This window comes from Equus quagga, chromosome 3 (assembly GCF_021613505.1).
Source record: "Equus quagga isolate Etosha38 chromosome 3, UCLA_HA_Equagga_1.0, whole genome shotgun sequence".
Taxonomy (NCBI): domain Eukaryota; kingdom Metazoa; phylum Chordata; class Mammalia; order Perissodactyla; family Equidae; genus Equus; species Equus quagga.
Window position 1 is genome coordinate 102,674,824 of NC_060269.1, and position 27,437 is coordinate 102,702,260.

General features: G+C 36.5%; 1 protein-coding gene across 1 annotated transcript in view; it reads left to right on the top strand.

The window, feature by feature from the left end:
* Positions 1–4,240: 4,240 nt before the first annotated feature.
* TMPRSS11E (transmembrane serine protease 11E) overlaps positions 4,241–27,437 on the top strand; it is a 41,426-nt gene continuing 18,229 nt past the window's right edge. Inside the window, exons 1-4 of the mRNA XM_046656947.1 lie at positions 4,241–4,322; positions 19,357–19,481; positions 23,599–23,720; positions 25,739–25,806. Coding sequence (XP_046512903.1) covers positions 4,315–4,322; positions 19,357–19,481; positions 23,599–23,720; positions 25,739–25,806 — 323 coding nt within the window. The 5' untranslated portion in view covers positions 4,241–4,314. The remainder of the gene's footprint in view (positions 4,323–19,356; positions 19,482–23,598; positions 23,721–25,738; positions 25,807–27,437) is intronic.

A 27,437-nucleotide genomic window follows, 5' to 3' on the forward strand; every position in this document is an offset into this window, starting at 1 on the left:
GCTTCTTCTTCCTCAGCTGGGTGAATGGTAACCTACTGAACACGCAGATCCATCTAGCGTTGCTCTGGCAGAGAAGTATGGTGAGAGTCTTCTTGGGGAAGTTAAGCATTTGCCACCTGAAATTTGAGAGCCACCTGTGAACCAAAAACAGCTGCTCACTTCTAGTCTTCAGATTTTTGAAGAAGAGGAGCTTTCTGGAGTAGTTCACACTAGCAGGGCAGGAAGGGACTGTAGTCTAGAGTTTGTTTCTGCGAGGGAATAAAAGGCCTTCTCCACCCATCCTGGTGTTGTTCGGCTCTTGGAGGGTACAGAAGGTGATCTCAAAATGTATAAAGAACTCATACAACTCAACAACAGAAAAACAAATAACCCAACTGAAAAATGAGCAAAGGATCTGAACAGACATTCCAAAGAAGGTATACAGATGGCCAACAGGTACATGAAAAGATGTTCAACATCACTAATTATTAGGGAAATGCAAATCAAAACTACAATTAGATATCACCTCATGCCTGTCAGAATGGCTATAATTAACAAGACGAGAAATAACACATGTTGAAGAGGATGTGAAGAAAAGGGAACCCTCATCTGCTACTGGTGAGAATGTAAACTGGTGCCGCCACTATGGGAAATAGTATGGAGATCTCTCAAAAAATTAAGAATAGAACTACATATGATCCAACTATTCTACTTCTGGGTATTTAACCAAAACCATGAAAACATAAATGCAAAAAGATATTTTCACCCCTATGTTCATTGCAGCATTATTCACAACAGCCAAGACTTGAATGCATAAACATCTGTATATTATCCAGCATAAAAGAACTTGGTTCAAGTTAGAGTATAGTCAAGCAATGATAAAAATCATCCATGGCTAGCCACACTGGTAATATACTTCTTTAGCATATTCATGCTTACGGCCATCAGATGTCTTACTGGTGTGACACTAATAAGTGTAGGAAGGACTGTGGAATAGTTTGTTGGCTGGTAAAAATGCCTGTGGTTAATTTGCTATTTTACTAGTTATAAAATGTAACATATCTATTGTAGGTTTCCAGGAGACTCAAGTTCACAAATATATTCCTCCTGATTCTGCTTCCACATTGCACAGAAGAACACAGGGAAGACAGACTGCCCTGATCTCAGACACTAAAGGGAGGATAACTCTTTGAATACATTTTCTTCACACCATACTTTAGGCTAAAAGGATCACAGAATAAAATTTATGATTTCAGAAAAACAGCGATGAAGAATGAAAGACAAACTTTTTCTCTAAACTTTTTTTTCACTCATAGAGATCAATTAATTTAAAAATGATTGACTTAGCTTTTGTATTCTACAACTCTAAGAATAATTATGGAGAAACTTAATGCATAAAATGCTCCATTTGATGGATAATTTAGTCTAATTTTCATTCCTCCTTCTTTCCCTGTCGTTCTTCAAATTTCTACTGAAGTGTGAGTAATATGAAATTTGATAATGTACATTGTTAATGCTCTTTGAGTAGCTGAATGAAGGCCATTAATATAGGAAGGATGTACTTATGATTATCTTTTGATGTCTTTAAGCTGACATCCACTTATCCTTTATTTACATATCCTTATCTCTTGTTTTCCTGTTTTCTATAAATTCTAGCTTACATTCATAGAGTTTTTTAAAAATTCACAAAAACTCTCTTAATTTCTGCATCTACATCTTTAAGTACACATAAATGTAAGTATATAAGACCTTAGGACCATATAAAAGGATTTATTTGAATTTGGAACCCGGATTTTGGTAAAGAAAAAAAATCATGAGATTCTGTTAAAATGAGTCTGAAAAGTCTTGGCCCAAAGTTATACTGAAAAGGAATCTGTTTCCTTTTAAAGCAAGAGTATAAATAAAATATAGTATTATTAAGTCAGTATTAACATTTCATTAGTAAGAATTTCACTTTTTAAGGGCCATGTAAGAGCAGTTTAATCTCACAATCTGGAAATTTTTACTTCCTTATTGTTACCTCTTTATTTTGGGCTAAATAGTGCTTTCAAGAGAGTATTCAGAAACCTGATGCTATATATTAAATAACTTCAGGTAAATAGATATGCTATTCTTCAGTGTTAAGTGATATATTGGCCAGAATAAAAAGGGCAGATGATATGCTCTCTCTAGTTCCAAGTACAGTGTGCTTACTGCTAGAGAATGACTCCAATTCTTGGCAGCCTAACCCCACAGTTTACTGTGGATCCCGACTTCTACATCCTTTCAGATGAACCATTGGATAAATGGATGTGTAGTAGTAATAGACAGTATTTATTTGTTTTCTTTATTAAGATTTTTAGGTCTAGTCACACACCTCCTTCCTTCCTTCCCTTCTTTCCACACTTTTTTGTTGTTGTTGAGGAAGATTTGCTCTGAGCTAACATCTGTGCCAATCTTCCTCTGTTTTTCAGTATGTGAGCCGCCAGCACAGCATGGCCACTAACAGAGTGGTGTCTGTCTGCACCAGGGAACTGAACCCGGGTGCTGAAGTCAAGTGTGCTGAACTTAAACACTAGGCCACCAAGGTGGGCCCTCCACACATATTTTTGAGAGCCCCTATGTTTAGGAATAGAGTTACTGTCTGTTAAAAATTTGGTCTAGTAGAGTTGAACTATAAGTAAACAAAAAATTCTAGTGCAATACAGTAAGTGTTATGATACAGTGAAAGCACAGAGGAAAAACACCTAATCTAGTTTATGGGGATTGGGGAAGGCAATTTAAAGATTATACCTGACATAAATACACAGATATTTGCATACACATATGTGAACATTTTTTTAAATATATTACTTACTTTCCAGAAATAAGACAGAAATAATTCAATGTTGGCTGATATTCCTGTCTTCAGTATAATGAAAGAAATATATTGTATCAATTGAGGTTTAATATTTGTAAATGACTTGAGTTTTCCAGAAGAACAATGCCATCATAATTTTAAGGTATAAGTACTTTTCTAATCTCTACTATATTTTCAACACTTGACTATTAGTTAATACCAAAGGAAAACTTTCATTACATGCATGGTAGAGTGGAAGTGTGTCAGATTACTGAAAAAAAAATATAGATGTTAGTCCTGGTTTGGTGGTTCATAAATTATGAGATTTTGACCAAGTCATTTAACTTAACTAAACCTCAGTTTCCCAACAGTACTTGCACATTCTAAGTGCTCAGTGAACATGATTATCTGTACTCTCTTCTGGGAACCACATCCAAACCCTAAATTCTGGATGGTGTGACCCGGCTCCTGGCTCCAGGCATGGTACCTGACTGGTGTTTGTCAATTACTGTAGTTTAATGCTATTCTCCTCCACCAAAGGTTGACTCAGAAAGGGGTTAATTAGGGTTACCAGAGGACTAAGGCAATAAGCGCATGGGATTTCCTTGGTCAGTGGGAATGGCTTAGATTGATACTATTCAAAGGCTCCAGACCTGGGGAAAGAAGTGGAAGGGAGTAGACTGACTTGCAACCAATAGAGAATTAGCTAGAGGCCAAAGTGGACAAGCAAAAGGGCAAGAGCAAAGAAAAAAAGAAAAAGGGAAGGTGGGAACAGAGATAGGACCTGATCAAACCATTTCTGAAATTTAAATTCTCTCTGTAGACTTCAATTTTAAGTGTCTTTGTATTTGAAACAGCTTGAGTAGGCTTTCTACTGTTTGTGACTAAAACATATAGGATATAATCTGAATGTTGGCTTAAAAAGATCAACGGTTAAGTTATTCAATGCTTTCTACATTCATCACTACGACAAAAATGTCAAATTATAAAGATAAAACTCAGAATGCACACTGTATGGAACATATAAGGATAATATCTCCTGATTTCCTTTCCTTCCTCTGTCTCTTTCTTCCTATCCTCTTTCCCTGTAAGAGAGAGAAGTAATTAAAACAAACAAAAAGTCACCTCAGTTTTTTCAGTGGAAACATGAGGAGGCTGAGCAAGATGATTTAAAATTGTTTTTCTAGATTTAAACATCTGACTTTTATAAAAATTCTGGCTTATGGTAACAATTTCAAATTATTGTTATCTTATGACTTAAAAGCTTTTAAGTTCCCACTCCTAGAAAGTGCTTGTAAATTATGTTCTCTTGCTCCTTATAATGTTTGACTTTGTCCTACTAGTCACATAAACAGTCCCCACCACACTAGCCAAGACCTGTCAGACTGGTTCTGTTTGGATCATCAGTAAGTTCTTTCTTCACCTTACTCCAGCCCACGAAGTTGCCGATAGAGTCTGGATGCACACACTTGATTGCAGACCTCCGTCTCCACAGGACTCTTCCTTGCTGGTCAGCAATGTGTCGGTGAGTTCCTTTTTCCTTTTCTTAAGTTAACTTGTAGTTTAAAAAGACACAAACCATACTAAGGAATGTGTAGATCTCCAGTTTATTATTTGTTGAATATAGAAAAATACTTTCGATAATTTACATGAAATTATGCCAAGAAATAGATTTCTATTCTTTCTATATGAGTGTGCCCTATCCTCTTATGTCTCATACCAAAATGTTTTCTATGTACTTTTGGAAGAATTCAACAAAAGATAAAGGTGTTTGACACCTGTCTTTTAGTTTGTTTGTTTCTTTGTTTTCAAGAATAACAGAACGTATTTTTAGCCTGGGCATTATGTGTCTTATTAAGAAAATACTCATTTTTTGAAGTACACATGAGAAGAAAAATCTGAAATCATGCAGATCCAAATTACATGTGTTTCTGTAAGCAAATAGCTTAAATTTTAAAAATTGTAGATGTTTTGAAAGAATAAGAAACAATTTAAGAAGACAATAGGATTAGATTTTTATAATTAGATTCTTAAAATAAATCCAATGATGTACCTGATCAAGATCAACTTCTCTAATAGGTAAGTCATAATTATTTTGAAGTGGTTTTCTTTCAACGGGAGAAACTAAACAGTAACAAAGTTTTAGTGTACTAATTTGGAATCTGAAAATAATTTTATGTTCAGATTAAAATTTTATTGTTTCTAATTGATATATTAGCATATCATTTTTAATTAATTTCTACTTTGAAAAAAAGTTTGAAAAGTGTCAAACTTCCAATGGAATCTAAATAGGGGAAAACACTCAGACTCTGTCATTGATAGAAAGAAAGCCCTAGAGTACTTGTTATGAGAGGTTTAATACTTTTCTATACATGTCAATGAAGCAACTAAGAGATACAGATATTACAGATTTATTCAGACCTCTTAGGGCTCCCTGCCTTTTGCAAACACGTCTCTATAATCCATGATGGTTTTGTGTCCTACCTTTTTTCTTGCATTATCTTTAAGAATATTGCTATAGAAAACAGTGCTTTTATTTAAACATATAATCTCTGTAAAACTCAAGATGATACCAAATAGATTCCAGGCTTTGTCTATGCTAGAACTGAGTGAGTCTGAAATTTGTGCAGAGGACCTATAATGCGGGGGTTGAATTTTTCTGAGTATAGTCTCTAATTTGAAGCAAATGATGTACTTATTTTTTAGTCCTGCTTCAGAGTAAATGGAAGGTACCTCTCAAGGAAAAAAATTAAACAAACAAAAAGCACTTTCCTGATCTGAAAATTGCATAAAAAGCAAAGCACATCTATGTTTGAGTGGGCCTAGGAGATGTTGAGAGAATGGACTAGAGTGGAAAGGGATTAAATTTACCATGCACATTTGTTGGAATAAGTGTACCAATGGGAATGCTTTGATGAAAGGGGTATAATTGAAATGGTGGGCTATATGAAGGCAATTTCTTTTAAAGGACACTGGTTCATAACAGGGAAGGCATATACATAAGAAATGGAGAGCTTCCTCAAATGACATGCTTCTTCCTTGAAAAATTTCTGATAACTTCCTCCCCCACTTCACCTGTTGTAAATGAGAACCACTATTTTAGAATTTAAGGGTAAAAAGAGATTTGGACCAGGGAAATGCTGCCATTTCTCCCAAACTCTTATGTTAGACTATTCTTTGAGCATGAAAAGATCAACCTGTGAATTTTATAAACACACATACAGCAGAAGGTTAAAGAAAACTCTATCAGAAATAAGTTTATAGGGTAGAGATTTGAGAAGAGAAGGATATATTTATTGGTGATGGTGATGTATGGTAATTATATTCACCAGCAACCACTGACAACAATTAAAGGTAAGCATACCAAATTTATAGACATTAATAGCCACATACATTTAGATAGATGAAGGTGAAATGAGCAATACCAAATGAAACAAAATGGACAACTTTAGTTTTTACTCAGTACGGTAAGAACTGTCAAAGTATGGCCCATGGACTCCCTGCTTTAGATTCACTGGGTGCTTATTTAAAGTAGAAAAGTTCAGTTCTCATCCCAGAAATTCTAATGAATCTCTGGTTGAGGCATGGGAACCGTATTTTTAAAAGTCACACAAGGTAATTCTTATTTGCACTAAAATTTGAGAAGAACTTATACAGTGTAAAGCCATAAAAAAGGAAGGAACTTGGAAGATGGAAAGAAATTAAAGCAGAAATGAAATAGGTCAGCTGTTAAAAGAGGTAGTCCTTTGTTTTACGTAAATTGGTATGATTATATCTTAATGGGAGGTGCTCTCTCCCTAGTCACCTTTCCCTCCGAGGGAGAAGAGTACTCATTTGTGCAACATAGTGATGATTAAGGAGGAGAGGATAATTTCAGAAGCTATGGGAAACTGAAGGGAGGATGCAAACAGGATTTGGGTAGTGGGTGTCAAACAAGGAAGCTGGTCTCATTTAGATCTTAAAAATCTGTTTATAAGGAAAATCTCAATGTAAAACTAAGCTAGCAATATCGCCCCCCCCTAAAATTAGTTGATAGTGATATTGGAGGCCATTCTACTGAGATTTAGATCCAGAGTTGCTATATGATCCTGCTCCAGCTGTTGAACACTGGCTCTCACTTCTTCAGCTAACATCAGCCCTGGTCAATGTAATATCTTTTAGTGAGTTCTCATTATGTACTAAGCTCTGTCTGGCAGAAACTATCTGTTGAGCACCTGTTGCGCATTTTGTAAAATGCTCTCTCATTTAATTTTGGCAATACCTTGAGAAGCAGTTATTGTTATCACTCCTTTAAAAGACGAAATAACTGTAGCTCAGTTTGGTCAGGGTTAGTACCTATTGGACCTAGAATCTGACCTTGGCCTTTCTGGCTCTAAAGTCTACACTCTTTCTACTGTAACACATTGTCTATGATGTGTGGGGAGCTAAAAGAAGGATTTTTGGGCAGTTTGCACTCAAACAGAGAAATGGAAAACATGCACCTGTGCATATACACACACAGAGAAAATGTGAACATATAGGCAAAGAAACAGATCATATACAGATTAATATGAAATAATGTACATATATGCTGAAGGTGGTAGTATAATTTTACTTTAATTTATAGGTCTTTAAAAACATTTTAAAGAATGCACAGACTGTCCTTATTTAATTTTCTTAAACCTGTCTTTGTATTTAAAGAAGACAAGAATGTGACCTTTTTTGCGCTATCTCAAAGGTGATCAATGACTTCAGTTACATCACCACGGTTTTCTAAAAAAGATTACAACATTTGCTATTGTGTGAAAATCAAGTTCATCTTAGTGGGGAATTTCATGGAAGGAATTCATCAGTCTGTAGGATCTATAACCATCTAACAACGGACCTTTTTATTCTTTCATTGTTGTCTGCTTTCCTCCAAAAATATGCCATTGCTTCAATAAAAAGAAGGGAGAAATAGAAACATTCAAGAAAAAAGCAACATCATGTGCTTCAGTATCAGCACTGAGACTCATAAGCATGCCTGATGGCTTTAGTGCTTGAGGATGGGGGGAGTTGGGCAGTTGTGGATCAGGTCTTCTAAGATGGTAGGTGGTGAAATGGATGCTGTGGCTGTGTTTCATGGCCATGTCAGGGTTAGGGTTTAGAGGAATTTTGCCAAGAACTTCTCAAAGCACCCTCTTTTGGACATATTCTCATTGAAGATGGTGGATGAGAATTGTGAAGCATGCTCTCACAGTTTCAGGCATAATTTAATAGGTTTGAAATGAGGGGATTAGAAAGTAGGAAAGTTTTAAGAGGTGAGAAAGAAAAATGGGCTGCAGCAACACGAGTCATGCCAGAACCTACAAGCCCAACCTTCTTCCATGTACATACATGGTCTGCATGGTTGAGAAACTTCTGAGATTTTAGAATAGTAATTCTGAGATGATAGAACTAATCCTAGGGGAATCCAAAGTGCCATATAGTCATCATTAAATTCTATCTTGTAACCTTTCATCTGAAGATGTCAGATGATATCTCTTTTTTTGAAGTTGCAAAAGCAGATGCAGAGTTTGACACTTAGTTTATAGTCAAATGTGTGTCAGTGTAGAACAAAAAATAATTGCTATCACTTGTTTCATACAAACTATGTGCGAACTATTGTCCTAAAATATCATGCACATTTAATCTTTATAACAATCTATGGTTATATTATTATACCCACTTTATAGATGAGGAAACTGAGGCTCAGAGAGGTAACATTTTTGCCCCAGCATAATAAATGGCAAAACTGGGAATTAACCTATGTCTATCTGACTTTAAACTTATGCTTTTAATCACAATGCTATACCATCCTCACAATGTCTTCTTTATCTGCCTAGATGGTTCTACTGCTATGTTGATTTAGCTGTCTTATCATGTTAAAAGACATAAAAGTTACTTTTACAAGGAACAATGTTATTATTGAATAGATAGTCTTCTAAATAGACCTCTGAGGCTGCTAGACGGGAAACATTCCTGTTTGTGTTCCACAAAGTAAGGGATACAACATTCAAAGATTCGGTAATTTGCATGTAGTCACAGGAATGAATGAGTCAGTTAATACTAGAGAGAGAATCAGTCCTCCCAGTTCACTTGTATACTGAGTCCAATATTGTCAGGTGGAAGGGTTAAATTAACACAGGTGACTACATGACCTAGGAAATATTATTATTGTATAGTTATTATCGTTACCATTTGAATTTGTATAGAAATACATGCCCTTGTTAAAATTACTTATTGTACATTAAAATATTGTCAGGTCATATTTAGCAAAATTCAGAGAGGGTACTTATGGTAGGAACATATATTATATATATATGCGATTCCAACATACATCGTCTCATTTGATACTTATCAACAACCCTGTGAGGCAGACTCTTTTAATATTACCATGACTTTACAGATAGAGAAACCAAAGATTAGGAAGATGAGACTCCCAAATCTCCGAGTAAGTGATTGGTAGAGCTGGAGTTTGAGCATACGTGTTCTGACTCCAGTCCTGTGTTGTCTAGTACTTCCTGCTGCCTCCACCACCTCATGACCCCTGGAATTGCATGTGCTCTCTGGTTAAGCAGTGCTAACTTTCCTTGCTCTTCAGAGAATTAGCTTAATCTTATGTCTCAACTTTCCTAATCAAGAAAATACCTAAGAGAGTAAAGACTACATCTAAAATATTTCAAACCAACCTTTCAAACTATATAATACGTTCAAGTCATAATTAAGCATTTGGACATCTATTACTGGATTCCACAGAAAAGGTAGATTTGGGCTTCATAATTAGAGTTTCTAAATCCTTGCACTAAACTGTACACTTCATGGCTGACCATTGGCCTTACTCATAGATTCTCAGAGCTAGACGGGTCCAAAAACGAGTGGTTTTCCATATTTTCTTTGTCAGTTGAATCGCTTTTGCACGTAAGGCCTGCTGCCTGGAGCAGAGTTGCTATGGGTAGATCAGGACTAAGACTTGGGAGCATCACCTGCTCTATCTTCTTATCCCCTCAGGCTCACGTGAGGCAACTTGAGCGATTTTTCAACCTGCTTTAAAAGCAAATTAATTTCTTATTATGAAGAAGAAAAAATGACAAAGCTACATTTGTGGAGCATTTACCGTTTGCCTGGCATGATGCCAATTGCTCAATAAGCGTTACTTCCTTTAACACTTAGAAGAACTCTATAGTTAGTTCCTATCATTATCTCCATTTATAGATGGGGAAATGTAGACTTGAAGAGGGTGAGTAGCTTGCTCAGAGCCACCTAGCTAGAGAGAGGCAGAGCCAGACTAAAGTCAAGCTGTTTGACGCCAAAGCGCAGACCTTGATTCGCTAAGCAAGAAATTGGAAGTCATTTGCTTAAAGTCACGCAGCTTATTACAATGAGATCCTCAGTGGAAACTTGGTCTCCTGATTTACTACTATTAGATTTATTACTTGTATCCTAAACTCATGCTGTTAGAGAATATTAAATAAAAATATTTTTATCTTTTTCGTATACAGAAACTACAAGAGAAGTGATAAATATGTTTCTTGATGTCCTCTGTTCTCAAAGATAATTACATAACAATGTCAATTTACCTTGATTGCAACTCATCTGTTTTGCATATTGTAATAGTATCAAATCTAGCAATGAGTAACAGGAAACCTAGCATAAAGTGGCTTATCTAAAATGTAATTTTATTTAAGTTTAATGTAAAACACGTCTGGAGGCAGGCAGGTAAGGGCTGATAGGGAGGTTCGCAAAGTAATTAGGAATCTAGGCTCCTACTGTTGTGCTGTCCCACCAATGTGAACACATGTCCTCCAAATCATGGCTGAATATGGTTGCCTGAGCTCCAACCAGCGCATATGTATTCTAGCTATGGAACGCTCATCAGGATTCTAGCCACTGGAACAGAGACTGCACTGGTCAGAACTTATTCATCTGGAGACTCCTATGGACAAAGGATGTTGTTCTATTTTCTAGGTGGCCACGTGCCCAACTAAAGATCGAGGATTCTACGTTAAGGAAAAAGTACAAATATTTGGGATAGGCACCTACTAGTCTGTACTACAGACATGTTAATTTGAATGATGAGAAGTATATCCTGTTGTGACACACAGGAGGTGGTGGATATATGAGTCTGAAGTTTAGACAAGTGATCTAAGCTGCAGTTATAGATTTGGTAGCCACCAGCATATAGATATGAATTAAATCCATGGACATGGTAACTGAAAATATTTTTTTTTTGGATAAAATAATACTTTTCTTATAATTTTACGGTATTAATTTGCATAGCAAATTCTACCTTATTCTAACAAATCTGAGCATATTTTGCTATATGTTATTATTAAAATGTCAACATATTAGAGTATAATTGAGTATATAATGATCAATTTCACAAATCTTGCATTCCACCCAAAAATTAAAATTCAATACTTCTGTATATTATAGGTCAGCAATTGGGGCAGGAAATTCATTAATCAAGAAATTTCACTTTTAGAAGAATAATATAAATTTTTACAGAATCCATACATTTTCTGGTTATCCTTCATTGCTATATTAACTCAGATAGGCTTTTATTATATCCAGGAATTTTTAGATTGTCTGAGAGGTTTTTGGTGTATGGCTTACAGTGCTTGCCAGGGAAATAGTGACCTGGGGGACATCACAAGGTCTTAGCATGTGTTTCAACTGGCACATTCCAATTTTAGGGGTCATTAGTTGCTTATGTAAAATGCAATTTTGTGGGCCTAGGGATTTTAAAACTGGCTTAGGATGTAAGTAATAAAGAAATCTTTGACTTCCTCATAGGTCTGATACTTGGATTATTTCAAATGATTTGCAGTCCCTTGGTTTGACCATTCCAAATTATCTGGATATAGCCACCACAAAAATGATGCATTTGAAAAATTATGTTAAAGCTGATTGCTTAATAAATGCTGCATTTTAATTATAATAATAAGCATTCCTAGGTTATTTGAGGCATGGAACACTTGGCTTTGGTGGAAATTAAAAAACATGTAGATCAATTAGAATTCCCATTATTTTTTAACAAATGAAGAAAATGAGAGCACATTCAACATCATACAAGCTGGGGGTTAAGAAATACTGGAGCTTGTATGATGTTGAATATGCTCTAGATTTCTCATCTGAGAAACTTCGGACTTAGATGAAATGACTTAGTCCTTAAATGAAGACACTTAGGACTAAGACACAGGTCACTGGTCTTTTAGTGCGCAGTTTTTTCCACTATATCATGCCAACTCTTATAGGAGGCATCTAGACAAAGTCGCGAGAAAGATTTGGTAGGAAGACATCTACCATTGCAAAACTTTTCTGCAAGTCTTCACTGTTTATTAGCAGCCTCAAGAATGTCCCTAGCTCAGATTTCTCAACCATTTTTCTTCTGATAGACATGCTGTGACATACTCACATACTCCCTGTTAATTCTTAGTTTTATTCTACATTTTTAAGTGTGCACAATTCCCTATGACTAGCTGCAATGCCATTCCTTGTCAACATTTCTGTGGGAAACTGCAGCTTTTAAAGTTGCTTGCTTAGGTCATGCCAATTTATTATCTTGAACTGGAAAGAGTTTGAGGAAAAGAAAACAAATATGCTAGTGGAATTTAAGGTTAAAATGGCTCAATTTATAAATCTATAAACCCATACCTAATTACTTAATAATATCTTTAACTTTTTTGCACTTATCTGTGATTATAAATTTCTAGAGATCAGGCGAAGTATCAGCCTAAATCTGTTTGTAATTTCCTGTGCTGCACCATATCTGGTTGAGAACTTAATAAAGACCCCGATGATAACACAATGGAGATCAGAGATACTCCTTCCTGTTGAGTTGCCACTAAGACATGTATAATACATGTATCTAATAAAGTCTGATGATATCATATGCGATCTTCACAACTTCCTTTTAAAGTAAGTGGGAGGAAAGATATAATCTTTTAGAGTTGGTTAAACATAGGAATGGTTAAGCTACAGGTTTTGCCTAAGTTAACAGTTTTAATGAGTGGTAGAGTTTTCTGTCATTCCCAACATTTATTAAAAAGTTACTACTGTATTAAGCAAAACTGTTTTAAGTTTATGATTTCAATAATCTTCAGATACTTTACAATGTGAAAATGCCGTATGGAGCCTTTTCAATAATAATTAGGGAACTGTTTTCAGATATTTTAAAAAATCATCATAGAGCTTGGTATGAATGATTTCACCCTGCTCCCCTCCCCCCATCAAATTACTGTTACTGAATAGTAATTGATGCTATTTGCCAGTATTGAGGGACATACTAAGAGTAGTATAAAAGCAATTTTTGTTTCTACGCTAAGAATATTGTGGAGAACATAGTTCATTACACTACTAGAAAGCTACACATTTTGTGGCCTGATTTAGGGAAATGTCTAGATGGGAATTGTGATATGCAGCTTTAGTACTATTTCCATTTTATATTTTCATTTACATTTTGCTTTCTTCTTGCATCTCTAAATTTAATTTAATGCCATATATATGATATATATATATATATATCCTTATAAACCACTTTCAGCCAGTCTGGAACAAGGTGGAATAGAAATCAAAACATTTTTAATAAAAACATTGTTTCCTTCCATTTGTTTTGGTGCAAGAAGAAAAAAGAAAATGGAAATAGTTGTCTGGCTACTGGACTACCACCTTGTTATAATTGTAACTTCTCTGTGAGAACTGCTCATAATTAGCATTGTAGGGAATGCACATGTAATTCAGTCCAAGGCCCTGGCTGATGCGATTAGATACTTTATTGATCTGTTTGTGTATCAGTGGACAGGACGGAGATATGTTATTCACAATTTTAAAGTAATTTCTTCTTTTTCTAAAAAAAAAACCAATGAAAACATATGATCCATGCACACACATACAAAATTTTAGCTCCACTCTGGATATTTTTGTAGTCTTTTTCTGGAAAGTGTAATAAAGATTGAAGATCTCACCAATGCCTGCTGGTGTTAATCTTCCACAAAAGAAAAAGCATCTGAAGTATTTATGTGGAGAGGACAAGCAGACACAATCCTATGAGCCAAGGAAATAAGCTAGTGCCAAACAAATAACAAAATTGAGTAAACATTTATTAACCGATATTTTAAATCTTAAGCACCAACTTAGAGAATTAGCAATGTTACAAGGTACTGTGCTGTTACTTCATTATGGTACCTTTATTTACGCTTTTGTTTGTATATTGTAGCATACAGACATTCAATGACACCAAATAATTTGTTTTCTTGAAATTAATGTCCCCTTATTTGCATTTGTCACTTGCTGTACTGTGGTAACACTTTACAGTGGATAGATCAAATCACAGTTGGAAAATCATATTTTAAACACGGGTTAAACAGAAATATTAAAAAAATCTTGATCATTATATAAAGTGTTTTATGGAAATCAGGCTTTACTTAAATAGTAATCATCTTTCAGCGTGTCTGAACTGCCTTTCCTTGTGTGTAATATTACAAGTTCCTTTCTAAGACTGAGGCAGACCAGAAGTGCTTTGAGAGCTCAAAACCCATATTGTGGTACTGACAAATGGTCAGTTCAATTGCCTTAGTCAACTTCAATTCAATTCCCTCTGTGAACGTTTCTTGAGCATGTGGTCAGAGATAAGTAAGGCTCAAACCCTATCCTCAAGGAGCTCAAAATGCATACTTTTGATGTGATACTCAGGGGTGAATAAATCTGACTGAAGGGGACTTTTTTTTTTGGTGAGGAAGATTGGCCCTGAGCTAACATCTGTTGCCAAACTTCCTCTTCTTTTTCCTTCCCAAAGTCCCAGTACATAGTTGTATATCCTTGTTGTAGGTCACTCTAATTTTTCTATGTGGGATGCTGCCACAGTGTGGCTTGATGAGCGGGGTGTAAGTCCACGTCGAGGATCTGAACCGGCAAACCCTGGGCCACGAAAGCGGAGTGCACAAACTTAACCACTCGGCCACTGGCCAGTGGAGGGCACTTTTTGAACCGACTCTCAAATACACACAGGCTTTTATGATACAAGCAAAGAATAGATTCTAAGTTACTCCACATAGGATGCAGCAGGAGCAAAGGTAAAGAGCTCGAAAGCTTTTGGGGAAGAGAGGGAACGCCAAGCTAATGGAGGCCCACTTGGGTTTCAAGTAGTCTCAGCCATTGGCTATAGTACTTCTAGAAAGACAGTTTATTGTAATAGAAAGTGATTCTGAGCCTGGGGAGAGAGAAGAGAAACCTGTTATTAAGCTATAGGACCAGCTTTAGTGAGAATTCCCAGAACAAGGTCAGTGGCAGTGGTACCAAAGACTACATTAGATTTGCCATGCAAGTGAGACCAGAAAATGAAAAGATCATTATAGCTTCCCAACGCAGTTAGTATTGACTTGTAGGCTACTACTCATATCAGCCATCAGTAAACTATGGCCCAAGGGCCAAATCTGGCCCACCACTGGTATTTGCACAGTGTTTGAACCAAGAATGATTTTTATACTTTTAAATGGTTGAAAACAAATCAAAAGAAAAAAATATTTCATGACAAGTGAAAAGTATATGAAATTCAAATTTCAGTGTACAGAAATAAAGTTTTGTTGGCACACAGCCATGCTCATTTGTATATGTATTGTCTATGGCTGCTTTCGTGCTACAACGGCAGAGCTGAGTAGATGCAACATAGAATGTGTGGCCCAGAAAGCCTAAAATAGTTACTACCTGGATCTTTACAGAAAAGTTTGCTGACCTCTGGCTTAAGTAGTTGATAATAATGCTTTGGCTGGCACCCCCAGCTTTATACATATGTGCACGTGTTCATTGAAACTGCTCAGCTGGACTGCGCTGGTGAAACATGTGAACTAAGAATATCAGTGCAGCTCACCATTACAGAGAATGAGCAAAGAGTTTGAGATCCACTGTGAATCAGTCCATAGCGGTGGTGTTATGAAGGGGTTGGTTCTGGTAAACTTTCCTTTGAAGCACTATGAGTCTTGACTTATTCTCCCCTGCTTGCCATGAGGTTTCTTTGTGTTAGTATTCTGTTTCCCTTGCCTTTTTGTTGTTGCTGCTGCTTTTCCTTTTTAGTGCTATTCTAAAAGTGACACATTAAGAAGTGGTAATGATAATGCAACTCTGGACATATTACTTGTCTTCTGGCAATTTGGGGCTTATAAAAATGTACTTTTTTTTTTTTAAAGATTGGCACCTGAGCTAATATCTGTTGCCAATCTTCCTTTTTTACTTCTTGGTCTTCTCCCCAAAGCCCCCCAGTACATAGTTGTATATTCTTGTTGCGAGTGCCTCTGGTTGTGCTATGCGGAACATTGCCTCAGCATGGTCTGATGAACAGAGCCATGTCTGTGCCCAGGGTCTGAATTGGTGAAGTCCAGGGCCACCAAAGTGGAGCACGTGAACTTATCCACTCGGCCACGGGGCTGGCCCCAAATGTACCCATATTTTAACTGCTATATTCACTTGTTATATTTACCTGCTATACTCATTGTCTACTCACATATGTCCCCAAATTGAAAAGAAAAATCATAGAAAGAAAGGAATTTGATACCATTGAAGCTCTAAGGATTCATCCAGTCTTTCTGAAGGTGGTTTTCCATGAGGCAGTTCAGATAAGTTTCAAAAGGCCACCGTTATGATTGGACGAGGGTTTATGTGCAGGAAGGGGTTAATTACATATGTGTCTGTTAATATGTAAAATTGACTTATTCTTCCATTTTACTAATTTTTTTGAGCACACTTCTGCTGCATCAAATTTGGAGCAATTCAGTATTGAATCACTTGCTGAGAGAGCAACAAAAAAGTAATTAAGAAATAGAATGAATCAGTTTGAAAAGGAATGCCATACACACTGGGAAGGCAAGAAATAATGTTTCAATTGACAAACATCTCAGTAATGTGGTCATTACCATTATTATTAATAATTAAAATAATGATAATAATAGTCCTTGCTATTTATAAAATGATTTTATACTTGGAAGCTCAAAATAATAAAATACTTTATCATTTTTATCTCTACATAGCTCATCAGGTAGGGGAGGGTTTGGAATTATTATCTCTGTTTTTCACTTGGAGGAAGTAAGAGAGAGAATTGAATCTGCTGGTACAAAACTATATAATAAATAAGTTGGTGGCAGGACTTAAAAAGCATACTTTCTTAATTGTTTATTCAAAGTGTTTTTGATGGATTCTCTTTTCTGTTTGTCCCATGCCTTCCCTCTTACATCCTTTAAAGCCACCAAAGACAGCATCACTAAAATAGTTGTGAAAGGTGGGGGTCAGCAAAGGAGGACACCAGGGTACCTTGGATACTGTAGTGATAGGAACTCCACGAAAAGACATGTCTAATCTTCCTTGTTAATTTTTTGTTGCTGTAAATTTTTTTTCTCTCTCTCTTTTTCTTTGTCTCTCTTTTGTTTAATTCACAAACCATGATGTTTCTTGTTAAGAAAAATCCACCATAACACAAAAAATTACATAAATTAGAATTAAAGTTTCTATTTGCATTATTTCACTTCTTACTGTTAACAATTTTGTGTCTCTCTCTATATTTTGCTATGCACATACATATATAGTTTTATTTATTTACAAAAGTGGAACATAGAATGCATACTATTCTGCAACATTTTTTCATTACAATATATTATTGGCCATTTGCATATTAACACATGTAGCTCTCCCTCATCAATTTAATGGCTGCATTGTTTTACTTTTCTGTTTTGATTAAAAATTATTATGGAACAAATAGAACTTCTTATTTTTCACAACTCTATATAGCAATCATATACTTTTGAAAATTACATTGTGTTTCCTACAGTTACAAATTTGTATTCTTCACCCAGTATGTTTTGACATTAGTTGAGAATCCCTTACCTCCTCATATTCCCCCAAAAGTTTTGTGTCCGTCTGCTACACACATCTCCTTCCTTCTGCAACAGGTGAACAGAAAGCATTCAGGGATGAAGGAACCAGAATCAGTTTTTAGGCTTCTTAGGCACATCTGCACCTAAAAAAATAAGCTCCCTGTGGAGACGTCTTTTCATATTGCAGTAATTGCCATTCTAGGAACAGGTGTTTGGAATCCTACTCAAGGGAGAACTGGAGATGAAAGAGATTGGAGAGGAAGATGAAGTTTCCTTGACTACCACCATGTGGGAAAATCACAGGAACATGGGAGGAGACAAAGTAGAGTCGCTGGAGCCTTCTATTATACCCCAGTGCCTTCAGCAGGGGCAGAGTCATGTAGAGAAGATAACACTATTGATTTCTGTAACAGTGTTCCCACAGAACCGAGTGTTGAGGCACAGCTGCATGTGATGACGGTGCAGCAGGGACCAAAGTGATAATATCACTTTCTGGTCTTCTATCACCAGGAAACAGAGTCTGCTCGATTTGTGTAAGCAAAAATTATTTATTGCAAAATGCTTTGCAGTTTGCAAGAAGTTTTCACATTCATGATCTTATTCTGGGTCCCACAGTCAACACGTGCTTTAGACAGAATGGGTACTCTGTCTCATAATGACAGATGGAGAAACTTAGCTCAGAGTCTAAATGATTTGTCCAAACTAGTAAAGGAAAGAGCTGGGCTCAGAATTCTCTTCACTCTAATTCAACCCTCAGTGCTCCTCCATGATAACACCACACTTTCCCCTAGTCCTCATGCACCAGAGCTCTGGAGATAAGAATACAGGCCACTGAATCTACCCGCGTGATAAATACCTCAAGAAATTTAAAATAACAGCATTGTATTCAAACTCCTTAGCCAACTCTAACTTTATTATTTCATTTTATCTAGCTTTTGAGTTTGCTTGGCAACCAATATAACACAAGGGAACAGCAACTTTACTAACCAAATGAAAAATCAGGTTGACCAACACTTTTCAGTAACATGTGTTTTTGAAGGCAGGACAAATGGGAGAGATTGGGGAGTCTCATGCAGAAGGGATTTCCTGCAGCATCACTGAAGTTTAGAGGTAAATATTAGCTCAAACACTCCAGTTCTTTAGAAGAGGACTCTGGTTGTCTCTTACGTATATCCTCAAAGTTTGGTTGGAAATAAATCAGAAAAATAGAAGGAGAATAGAATTAAAAACTCTATCTGGAACCTGGTATGGTTCAAGTTATAACACATTTCATAAGCTGTTTAAGATTATAAAGGGTAGAAACAGGCTTTAAACATTTCGAAGCTCCTACGGGGCCTAACTCAGGATCCTGCACATAGCTGGCTCAATAAATCATAGGCTAACACTTAACATAGCACTTTCTACATGCCAGGCACTGTTGTAGGCACTTCACATATAGTAAATCATTTAATCCTTACAACAATCCTATGAGATAGGTACTATCATTATCATCTTCGTTTTTATAGGCACAAAGAAGTCAAATTACTTGCCTAAGGTCAGGCAACCAGAGTCAGGATTAGAACAAGGGTGTGTTCTAAACCAAAATAGTACATACTCTACCATCAAACTGAGTGTCTTGAATTCCCCAGAAATATCTGCTTTACCTAGGGAGTGGGCGCAGCGTGCAATGTGATATAATCCACCTATTTGATTTCTTCTCAGACCAGCTGTGGTGAGGGCCAGGAAGCGAACTTGTTTGGAGCCCTGGGTTATTGGCCTCATCACCTTTATATCTCTAATTGTGCTGGCGGTGTGCATTGGACTCATCGTTCATTATGTGAGATACAGTAAGTATGAACTTCCCTGGCATCATGATTTAACCAAAATATTTCCTCATGTACATTCCTGTTTTGATTTGCCTCAGGTTTATTCATTCATTACTAAACTTCTTTTGCATAGCTGGTACAAGGAACTCTTTACCTGCGTTGTCTCTTGTTTAATCCTTACAAGCCAAGAAAGATTCTTTCTTCTATCTTTGATGTAGTGATACTTCCTGCTGAAAAATAACATGCTAGTTTTCATTAATATGCAATAATCAAGTCTTAATTAGAGGAAGACTATATGAGAGCTAGAGTCTAGTAACTTGAGTGGTTTGAGGTCATAGGGCAATCACCTTGATTTAAAACAATTCCAACACTGAAATCCTGATGGTCCAATAAATTAATTACACAATCAGGGATCATAGAGAAGTAGGCTCTATTCTGTGCTAGTAAGTTGGAAAAATGCTCAAAGTGATATATTGTTGAATAAGTGCCTATTTCTGTTATTTTAAATCTCATCTTGGTATATATTGCAGGCAATTAAAGAGGACAGGATATGCTGAGAAGGTTAATTAGAAAGAGATTCACTCTGTGGTAATCAGGTACCTCACTGCTAGATGAACCATGAACACTGCTGTTATTGGAGAAGTCCCCAGGGTACTTCAGAACTGTTCTTCCAGGGTATAACTACCCTTCTGAAGTTTCCTTCTACTCTGCCTTAGGTTTTAATTATTTGACTTCACTATGACCTATTGGTTTAGTATCTCCCTTAGTGACTAGATGGTGCTTTGATGTTCAAGACCCTGTAACCAAAGAAGCTAATCATTTGATTCTAATTTTATTGGGAATTTGCATAAGATGCTTTCCTGATAAGAGAAATAGTGATCTGTAAATTGATGATCTTCTCCCAGCAGACACAAGTCTAATCTGAATTTCCCAAATAAGGTGGATCATTTCTGGGCAGTTTAAAGTAAAGATTTTTTTTTGATAGAATTTGTCCACATGCTGATCTTTTAATTTGGAGTATTTGCATTTTGATGATTTCTCTGGAGCATGTTTTTAATAAAAAGAACAGCTAAAATAACTTTACAGTTCTACAGTTCTGTTCTGAATATACCTAGTCCCGTTATGTTGTAAGCATCATCATTCCTCTCCAGTCTAGGACTATATTTTATTCACTTTCGTATTTTCAAAATTTAGCAGGATCCTGGCACATGTTAGATACTTCATGTTTATTGAACAATGAATAATAAAAATGGATGAATCATACCTATGGCATTTTCTTGGGGCATACTTTGATTTGTCTGACTTCACAAGGACTTCCTAGCAATGCTAAGGGTCTCATTATCTTGGGGAGAGAAAATCTTCCTTTCTATTCTTCCTTTGCATCTTCCCAGCCAAGTGATATAAGGCTTACACATCTTACTCATATGCATACAATGAGAACCTGGCAAGATTTCTCCATTAACCTGTTCCTGGGTCCTATTGTTTGGATAATCAGCTGAGTAATATGGACCACACAACTACCACTGCCCACACAACGCACTTGAATAAACAGTGATTGCTGTGATGATTGTTACTGTCATATTTGTGACATGCCCTCCATGTGAGAATGTAAACTAAAAACAGTGTGGATATAGCACATGAGCATTTGGGAGCTGGCACACCTAGATAACCAAATGAAAGCAAACAAAACTATTACAGAAATAGACAAAGATGGAGGTGATCAGACTTGGAAAAACATCATTTTGGCATAAAGCCCAGGACAGCATGGACTTGGGTGTGCTGTTTGTGCTCAGTGGCTTTTGGGGCTACATTTCTGTCCCCTCTGTGATTTGAAAAACAGAAGGTAGATCTATTATGAGCAACATCATTGTAGGTTATAGAATCACAAACCTGTTAGAAAATTATTAGCAAGCTCATGCTCATCTTTATTTCTCTTACTTTTCTGTTAATATTCCCAATAATATTTTTCAACAACTACACCTGCCATACAATTATGGCAAATGGGAATATGTTTTGACACTTAGTGACCTGCTTGAGTCCATCGAGCAAAGTAAAATATTGACTGTAGAGAAGTTGTTCATCTGGTTGAAGCATATGAAATTGCCTGTATTTGACCATTTTTGACCTATGTAAATGACAATTTCAAATGATTCAATCTAATAATTTAAAAAAACCAACAGGTCTAAGGACATGGAAGAGTCTGTTCCCTTCCTCTTTAGAACTTGCTATTCAATGTGTGATTAGATACGACAGCACCAGCATCTTCTGGGAGCTTGTTAAAATGCAGAATCTTGGGCCCAACTTTAGACCTAATGTAAACTATTGGTCAATATTTTAATAAATTAAACATTTTACTTGAAAATGGCATATTACCATAGACCTGCCTGCATCTCAGGTCACACTGGCCATTCAGGGCAAGACCATTTAATGAAAGGGAGGTGAGGAAGGCAAAACCTCCCTAGTCCCTCACTTGGGAGACCTTGACCTTTCAGTGTCTCCAGCCTGCCACTCATATCCTCTATGTGTCACCCTAGGCCTTGTCAGAGTCTCACTGGTGGCTTCCCTCTCTGTCCCACCAAATGCTTGGAACAGCCATGATGTTCTTTTGAAATTTACCAATAGTTTTTCTTGCATAACTCTTATATAATGAGAGCTTTCTCCTATAGCTTCAATGACTGGGTTTGGTTTTTTCCCACCTCAAGAAGTGGCGTGTAAAGAAAGTTTGTGCTGGGCCAGCCCTGATGGTCTAGTGGTTAAAGTCTGGTACTCTCACTGTTGTGGCGGCCCAGGTTTGTTTCCCGGTTGCAGAACCACACCACCGATATGTCAGTGGCTATACTGTGGTGGCGGCCCACATAAGAACCAGAAGGACTTACAACTAGGATATATAGACATGCACTGGGGGTTTGGGGAGAAGAGAGAAATAAAAGAGAGGAAGATTGGCAACAGATGCTAGCTCAGGGTAAATCCTTCTCTGCAAAAAAAAAAAAAAAAAAAAGGCTTGTACTTTGGGAGTTAGACGTTGGCTTGAAACCCAGTTCTACATTTTCTAGCTATGTCATGTTGAGGTTGGGGAATTTATTTACATTTCTGAGACTGTGGTCCTTATCTGTTAAATGTGGATAATACTGCCTTCCCATGGGGTTATTGTAAATTAAATGAGATATGTGAATATATCTGAGACATAGGTGCCCAATGTTAGTTTCCTTTTCCTCTGGGGTTTAGGTAAAGAGGGAAAGAATGAGGAGAAAGAGAGAAGAGGTGAGAAATTGAGACTGGGTGAGGCATGCTCTATTTTCCTATAATAACCATTCACAATAGTCTTATCACCATTGCATTCCTAATGGTTCACACAGTCTCTCACAGAAAACGTAGTCAGCATTAATATTTTTTGAATGTCTTTGGAGAGCTCTGTGCTTGCTTCATGTACAGGAGGGTAGACGAAAAGTTATGCAGCATTAATTCTTTGCAGGTCAAAAATGTGGGCTGCTTAAACTGGATGCAGAAAGTGTAGACAAAGGCTAAGGAAGCAGATAAGACAATCCCTTGGCTGGAAGAAGAAAATAAATGGATGACAAGGGAACCAGGTGAAACTAAGTAGTTTTCCTGGAAGGTTATGTCAGGCGGCAGCTCTAGCTCCCTAAACTTCTATATTCTGAACCCCTAACGTTTTAATCCCTGTCCTCATCTCCTTCTCTAGCCAAAATAAATTTTCTTACACTAGAGTCTTGTCACCTGAATTGATGCATAGTTCACTGAACTGGGAAAAATCTATTTTTGGAATATAAAAATGCATTTATTCTTGGGAAGCTTCTGAATCCATCTCTGTTTGTATGCTTGGATGGCGTGACTTGCTGCTCCTTGTGGTTTATTTAGGAATGGATAACACATGACTAATTAACCCACAGGAACACCAAGCATTTCTTACTGCTTTTATACCCTAAATCTTTCGATGATGAATGTTGTTATCTTTTAGTCTGAGATAACCAAGAAGCTCAGGGCAGGCTGATGGAAATGATGACCTGGGTAGGGACATTCTTTACTGTCTCAGTCTTTGCAGCAACCATCAAATGGAGAAATGATGATACTTTACACAATCAGATAAAATCAGATAAGGTTTTTGCCTCTTTCCTTATAGATCAAAGGAAGACCTACAATTACTATAGCACATTGTCGTTTACAAGTGACAAACTATATGATGACTTTGGAAAAGAGGCTTCTACAAATTTCACGGAAATGAGCCAGAAAATTGAATCAATGGTAAGTGTTTTTTTCTCCATTTCTAGGGCATATGCTATCATTTTTTCCATAATTTTTAGCACCTTAGCTTCTGAAACATGCATTCAACTGATCTTGCATATCTTTGCAAAATGGGAAGAGGCCCTACGTGAGAGAGATAAAACAAAACTGACGGTAGATGACTTTCGAGAGTATGTCTTTCAGGGCTGAACCAAGTGACCTTCAGTCATTCTTTTATTGTCCCTCTTATTCACCCTTCCTTAGCTAGTGCTACACTTTTGATTAGCAGAATGCAGAAATTCTGAGACTGTGAAAGTGAACCCTAAAATGATTGTTGTATCCTAGACTTCCTAAAGAAGAGAACTTGAGCAAAAGACCAGAAGATTGAAACTATTCAGAAACATACTTTAGTAGTATTTTAGTATTAAAAAATATCTAACCTTGGTCTAGTTTTTGGTACATAAGTCTATAGGAAATCCATGAATACTCATCTCTAACCTTAAGGCATCAACATTCATCCTGAGGGATAAATCGAATATTTTAAAAAGTAGAAAAATTAGTCGTATAGGCCAAAACAGCAATGGCCTGTGTGATGACTTCTCAACATTGTCAGATTACTTAGAGAACAATTGGGACTTTTTCTGATAGTCTGTGAGGCAATTAGTGGTATGATGTGATGAAAAGCACCCTACACCAGGAGTTGGGACACCTCATTCTAGTACCACCTACTATCTAGTGTTGTGTCATTTGGCAAATCACTTTACCATTCTGAACAAATTTCCTTATGTGAAAATTAAGGCATTAGACTAGATAATTTCCAAGTTGTCTTCCATTTGCAATATCTTGAGTAAGAAGAGAATGGCAGTGACCCTCCTGAAAGCTGCCTGGTAGAATATAAGCTTGAGAATGTGGATGTCTTGCTGATGGAGAGGTTAAATCCTGGTTGTATTTGTACTCAACCACCAAATCAGGAAATATATGAGTAAGCTCTTCTCTAAGGAAAGGAAATGGAACTAAAAATGTCAAGAAAAGATGCAACTATTTTCCTGGTTCTTTGTGCCATTCACTAAAATAAATTTTATAAAATCCAGACTGACAAATATAAATGAATATAGATAGGATTCTTTAATACCCTTCAAAATTAATAGTAATTTTGAAATTATTTCATTAAAAAAGCCCTTAAATAAAAATTTCCAAGTGAATATTGGCATTAGAGGACTCATCTGTACTGTGCTGATTTGTCTCAGAATCGAAGTTACTGTCCTTGAGTGCAAAGACTCAAGAGTCAATGAAACATAAGAAAGAATAAAAAGGCTGATTGTTTCTGTCAATCAATTACCAGCTTGTAGTAACTGTGTGTGGTAAATATCCACACACAGAAAACAAGAAACACTTGACGTCTTTGCCTTGATTCCTAATTTATAAATTTAAGTTGGCTAGAATTCTTACTTATAGTAGTAAGAAATATCTCTACAAAATATGTTCTTCCACCTTATTAGAGTAAACCTTATAGGACATGTTAGGCTAAGTATGCCAGCTCACATGGGCCTTCCTAAGAGCATTTTGAGTGCTGAATTGGGCGCAGCTTATGCCAGAGTATTCGGCAAATCTTTCACCAGGTTTGGGAACCATGTGACACTGTCCTGCACTCCTTTCTATGACCCAGCTATCACTTGGCAGAATTATTTCATTTCCTTTGTCTACCTACAGTAAAAATCTATATCTCAGGGTGTGAATGCTTACCCATACTTTTCAAAAAACAGTATGTTTATTCTCTTTTTTTTTTCTTTCTCAGTGTAACACAGCAGAGGTCATTCTTGACCCCTGAAAACTATGGTTCCCCAGCTCCTATAATTCCTAAGACAGAGTTCAGTTGAAATCACTGAGTAGAATACCAAAAGGACTCAAGATTCCTCAATTGACACGTCAGTCCATGTGTTTTGCTTTTAAATTTTAAAAAATGTTTTTAAGCTTTGAATTAACTTGCAGAATTTCAGAAAATTCTTCTTACTGACATATTTTGGATATTTCTGGAACAGGTGAAAAATGCATTTCATAAATCTTCATTGAGGGAAGATTTTTTCAAGTCTCAAATTATCAAGTTCAGGTATGTAGATCTAAAATGCTGACTTCTGAATACTGTTTAAAGCTAAAGCTGTTAACCTGGTCAGTTATAAATACCGCTTGAAGTGTTAATAATATGATGTAATTCAATTCAACAGACATTCATTTGGCACTTGTTCTGTATAAATCATGGGTTACAATGTGACTTATTCTCTAAATCCAAAAGAAAGCATTTGCAAGATGTTTGCAAGGGACAGAGGTGTTATTGGTGGCTATGTTATAGAATTGTATCTTGGGAAACTCTAATCGGCACAAATCGGGACCCAAGCCACATCCCTTGGCTTACTAGCAAATAGTGCCCTACGTAAAATAATGTAGTGGATGAGGTTTGTCTTCACCTGTTGGTTTTCCTTCGTATCAGTTTTCTTTACTTTCTTCTATTACAAATATTTCTCTTTCTGCTCCAAATATTTAAGATTTCAGATCTGATCATCAATCAGCAATAAGTATGAGTTCAGAGCATAACATTTTAAGCAAAATGCCATGTGCGGATCTTAAATAATATGTTGTCTTAATACAAATTATTTGTATTTTTCAAAAATAGGATAAGAACTGTTTCCAATATTATTTCAATGACAAAACCTCCAAGAGTTACTTCTCAGTCTATTAATTAGCTGACATCTCTTAGGTGTTACTTTGACCACTTTCTCCCGAAAATTCTGTACTCTCTGGCATTTGAAATATTATTCTTTCTTGGATCTGTTTCTACTTCTCCAATCCCTAAATTTTCACTCCCTCAAGAAGATTTCGTCCACTCACATGGCTTCATAGGTTATTGAAATCCAAGTTTCTATTTTCAGTCTAAACTGTTTTCTAGAATTATATGCCTACCCATGCACATCTCCACATGGGATTTCCACAGAAAATTCCTTAACTCAAGGAAAACCCAATCACACTAATGGTAAACCTGGAAGTCATCATACACTCCTCCTTTTCCTGGGCCCCTCACACTTTATGAATAACTAACTTCTACCTATTCTATCTTCCAAATCACTTTCAAATTGGTTTACTTCTTTATTGTAGTAACCTTTCTACTCATTAGTCTTTCTTCTATTACTGTAGTAGGAAGAAGTGCAAGTTTGTTGGAAATATGAAGTCAGTCTTAGAGATGTTGAGTTGAGATACTGGGGGACCATATGAGCTTGAAATATATTATTTGGGGGAGGAAAAGGGAACTGAGCTGAAGATTCTCTCATCATCAACTCAAAGCTTTGGGAAGTGTGGATGTGAATGGAATTTCTCAGAATAAGGGTAATGAAAGAAAAAAAAGGATGATGAAGAGACCTTGAAGAACAACAATGTTTAAAGAGATGGAATTAAAATAAGAACCCAGGAAATAGACAGGGAAGGAGCAGGAAAAAAAGAAAAATCACAAGAGAGGCACCACTGATGATAAAGATAAGAAGTTTCAAGAAGAGAGTGGTCAGCATTGACAAATGCTCCTGAGAGACCAAGTAATAAGACTGAGAAGAATCCACTAGATATGTCAATGAGGAAGTCATTTAGTGTCAAGAAAAGACTCCGTGGAATGGAAGGGTAGGAAGCAGACTGCAATGAAGTAAATATGAGGCAGAATATAATTTATCCTTTCAAGAAGGTTTGCTGTGATAAGAA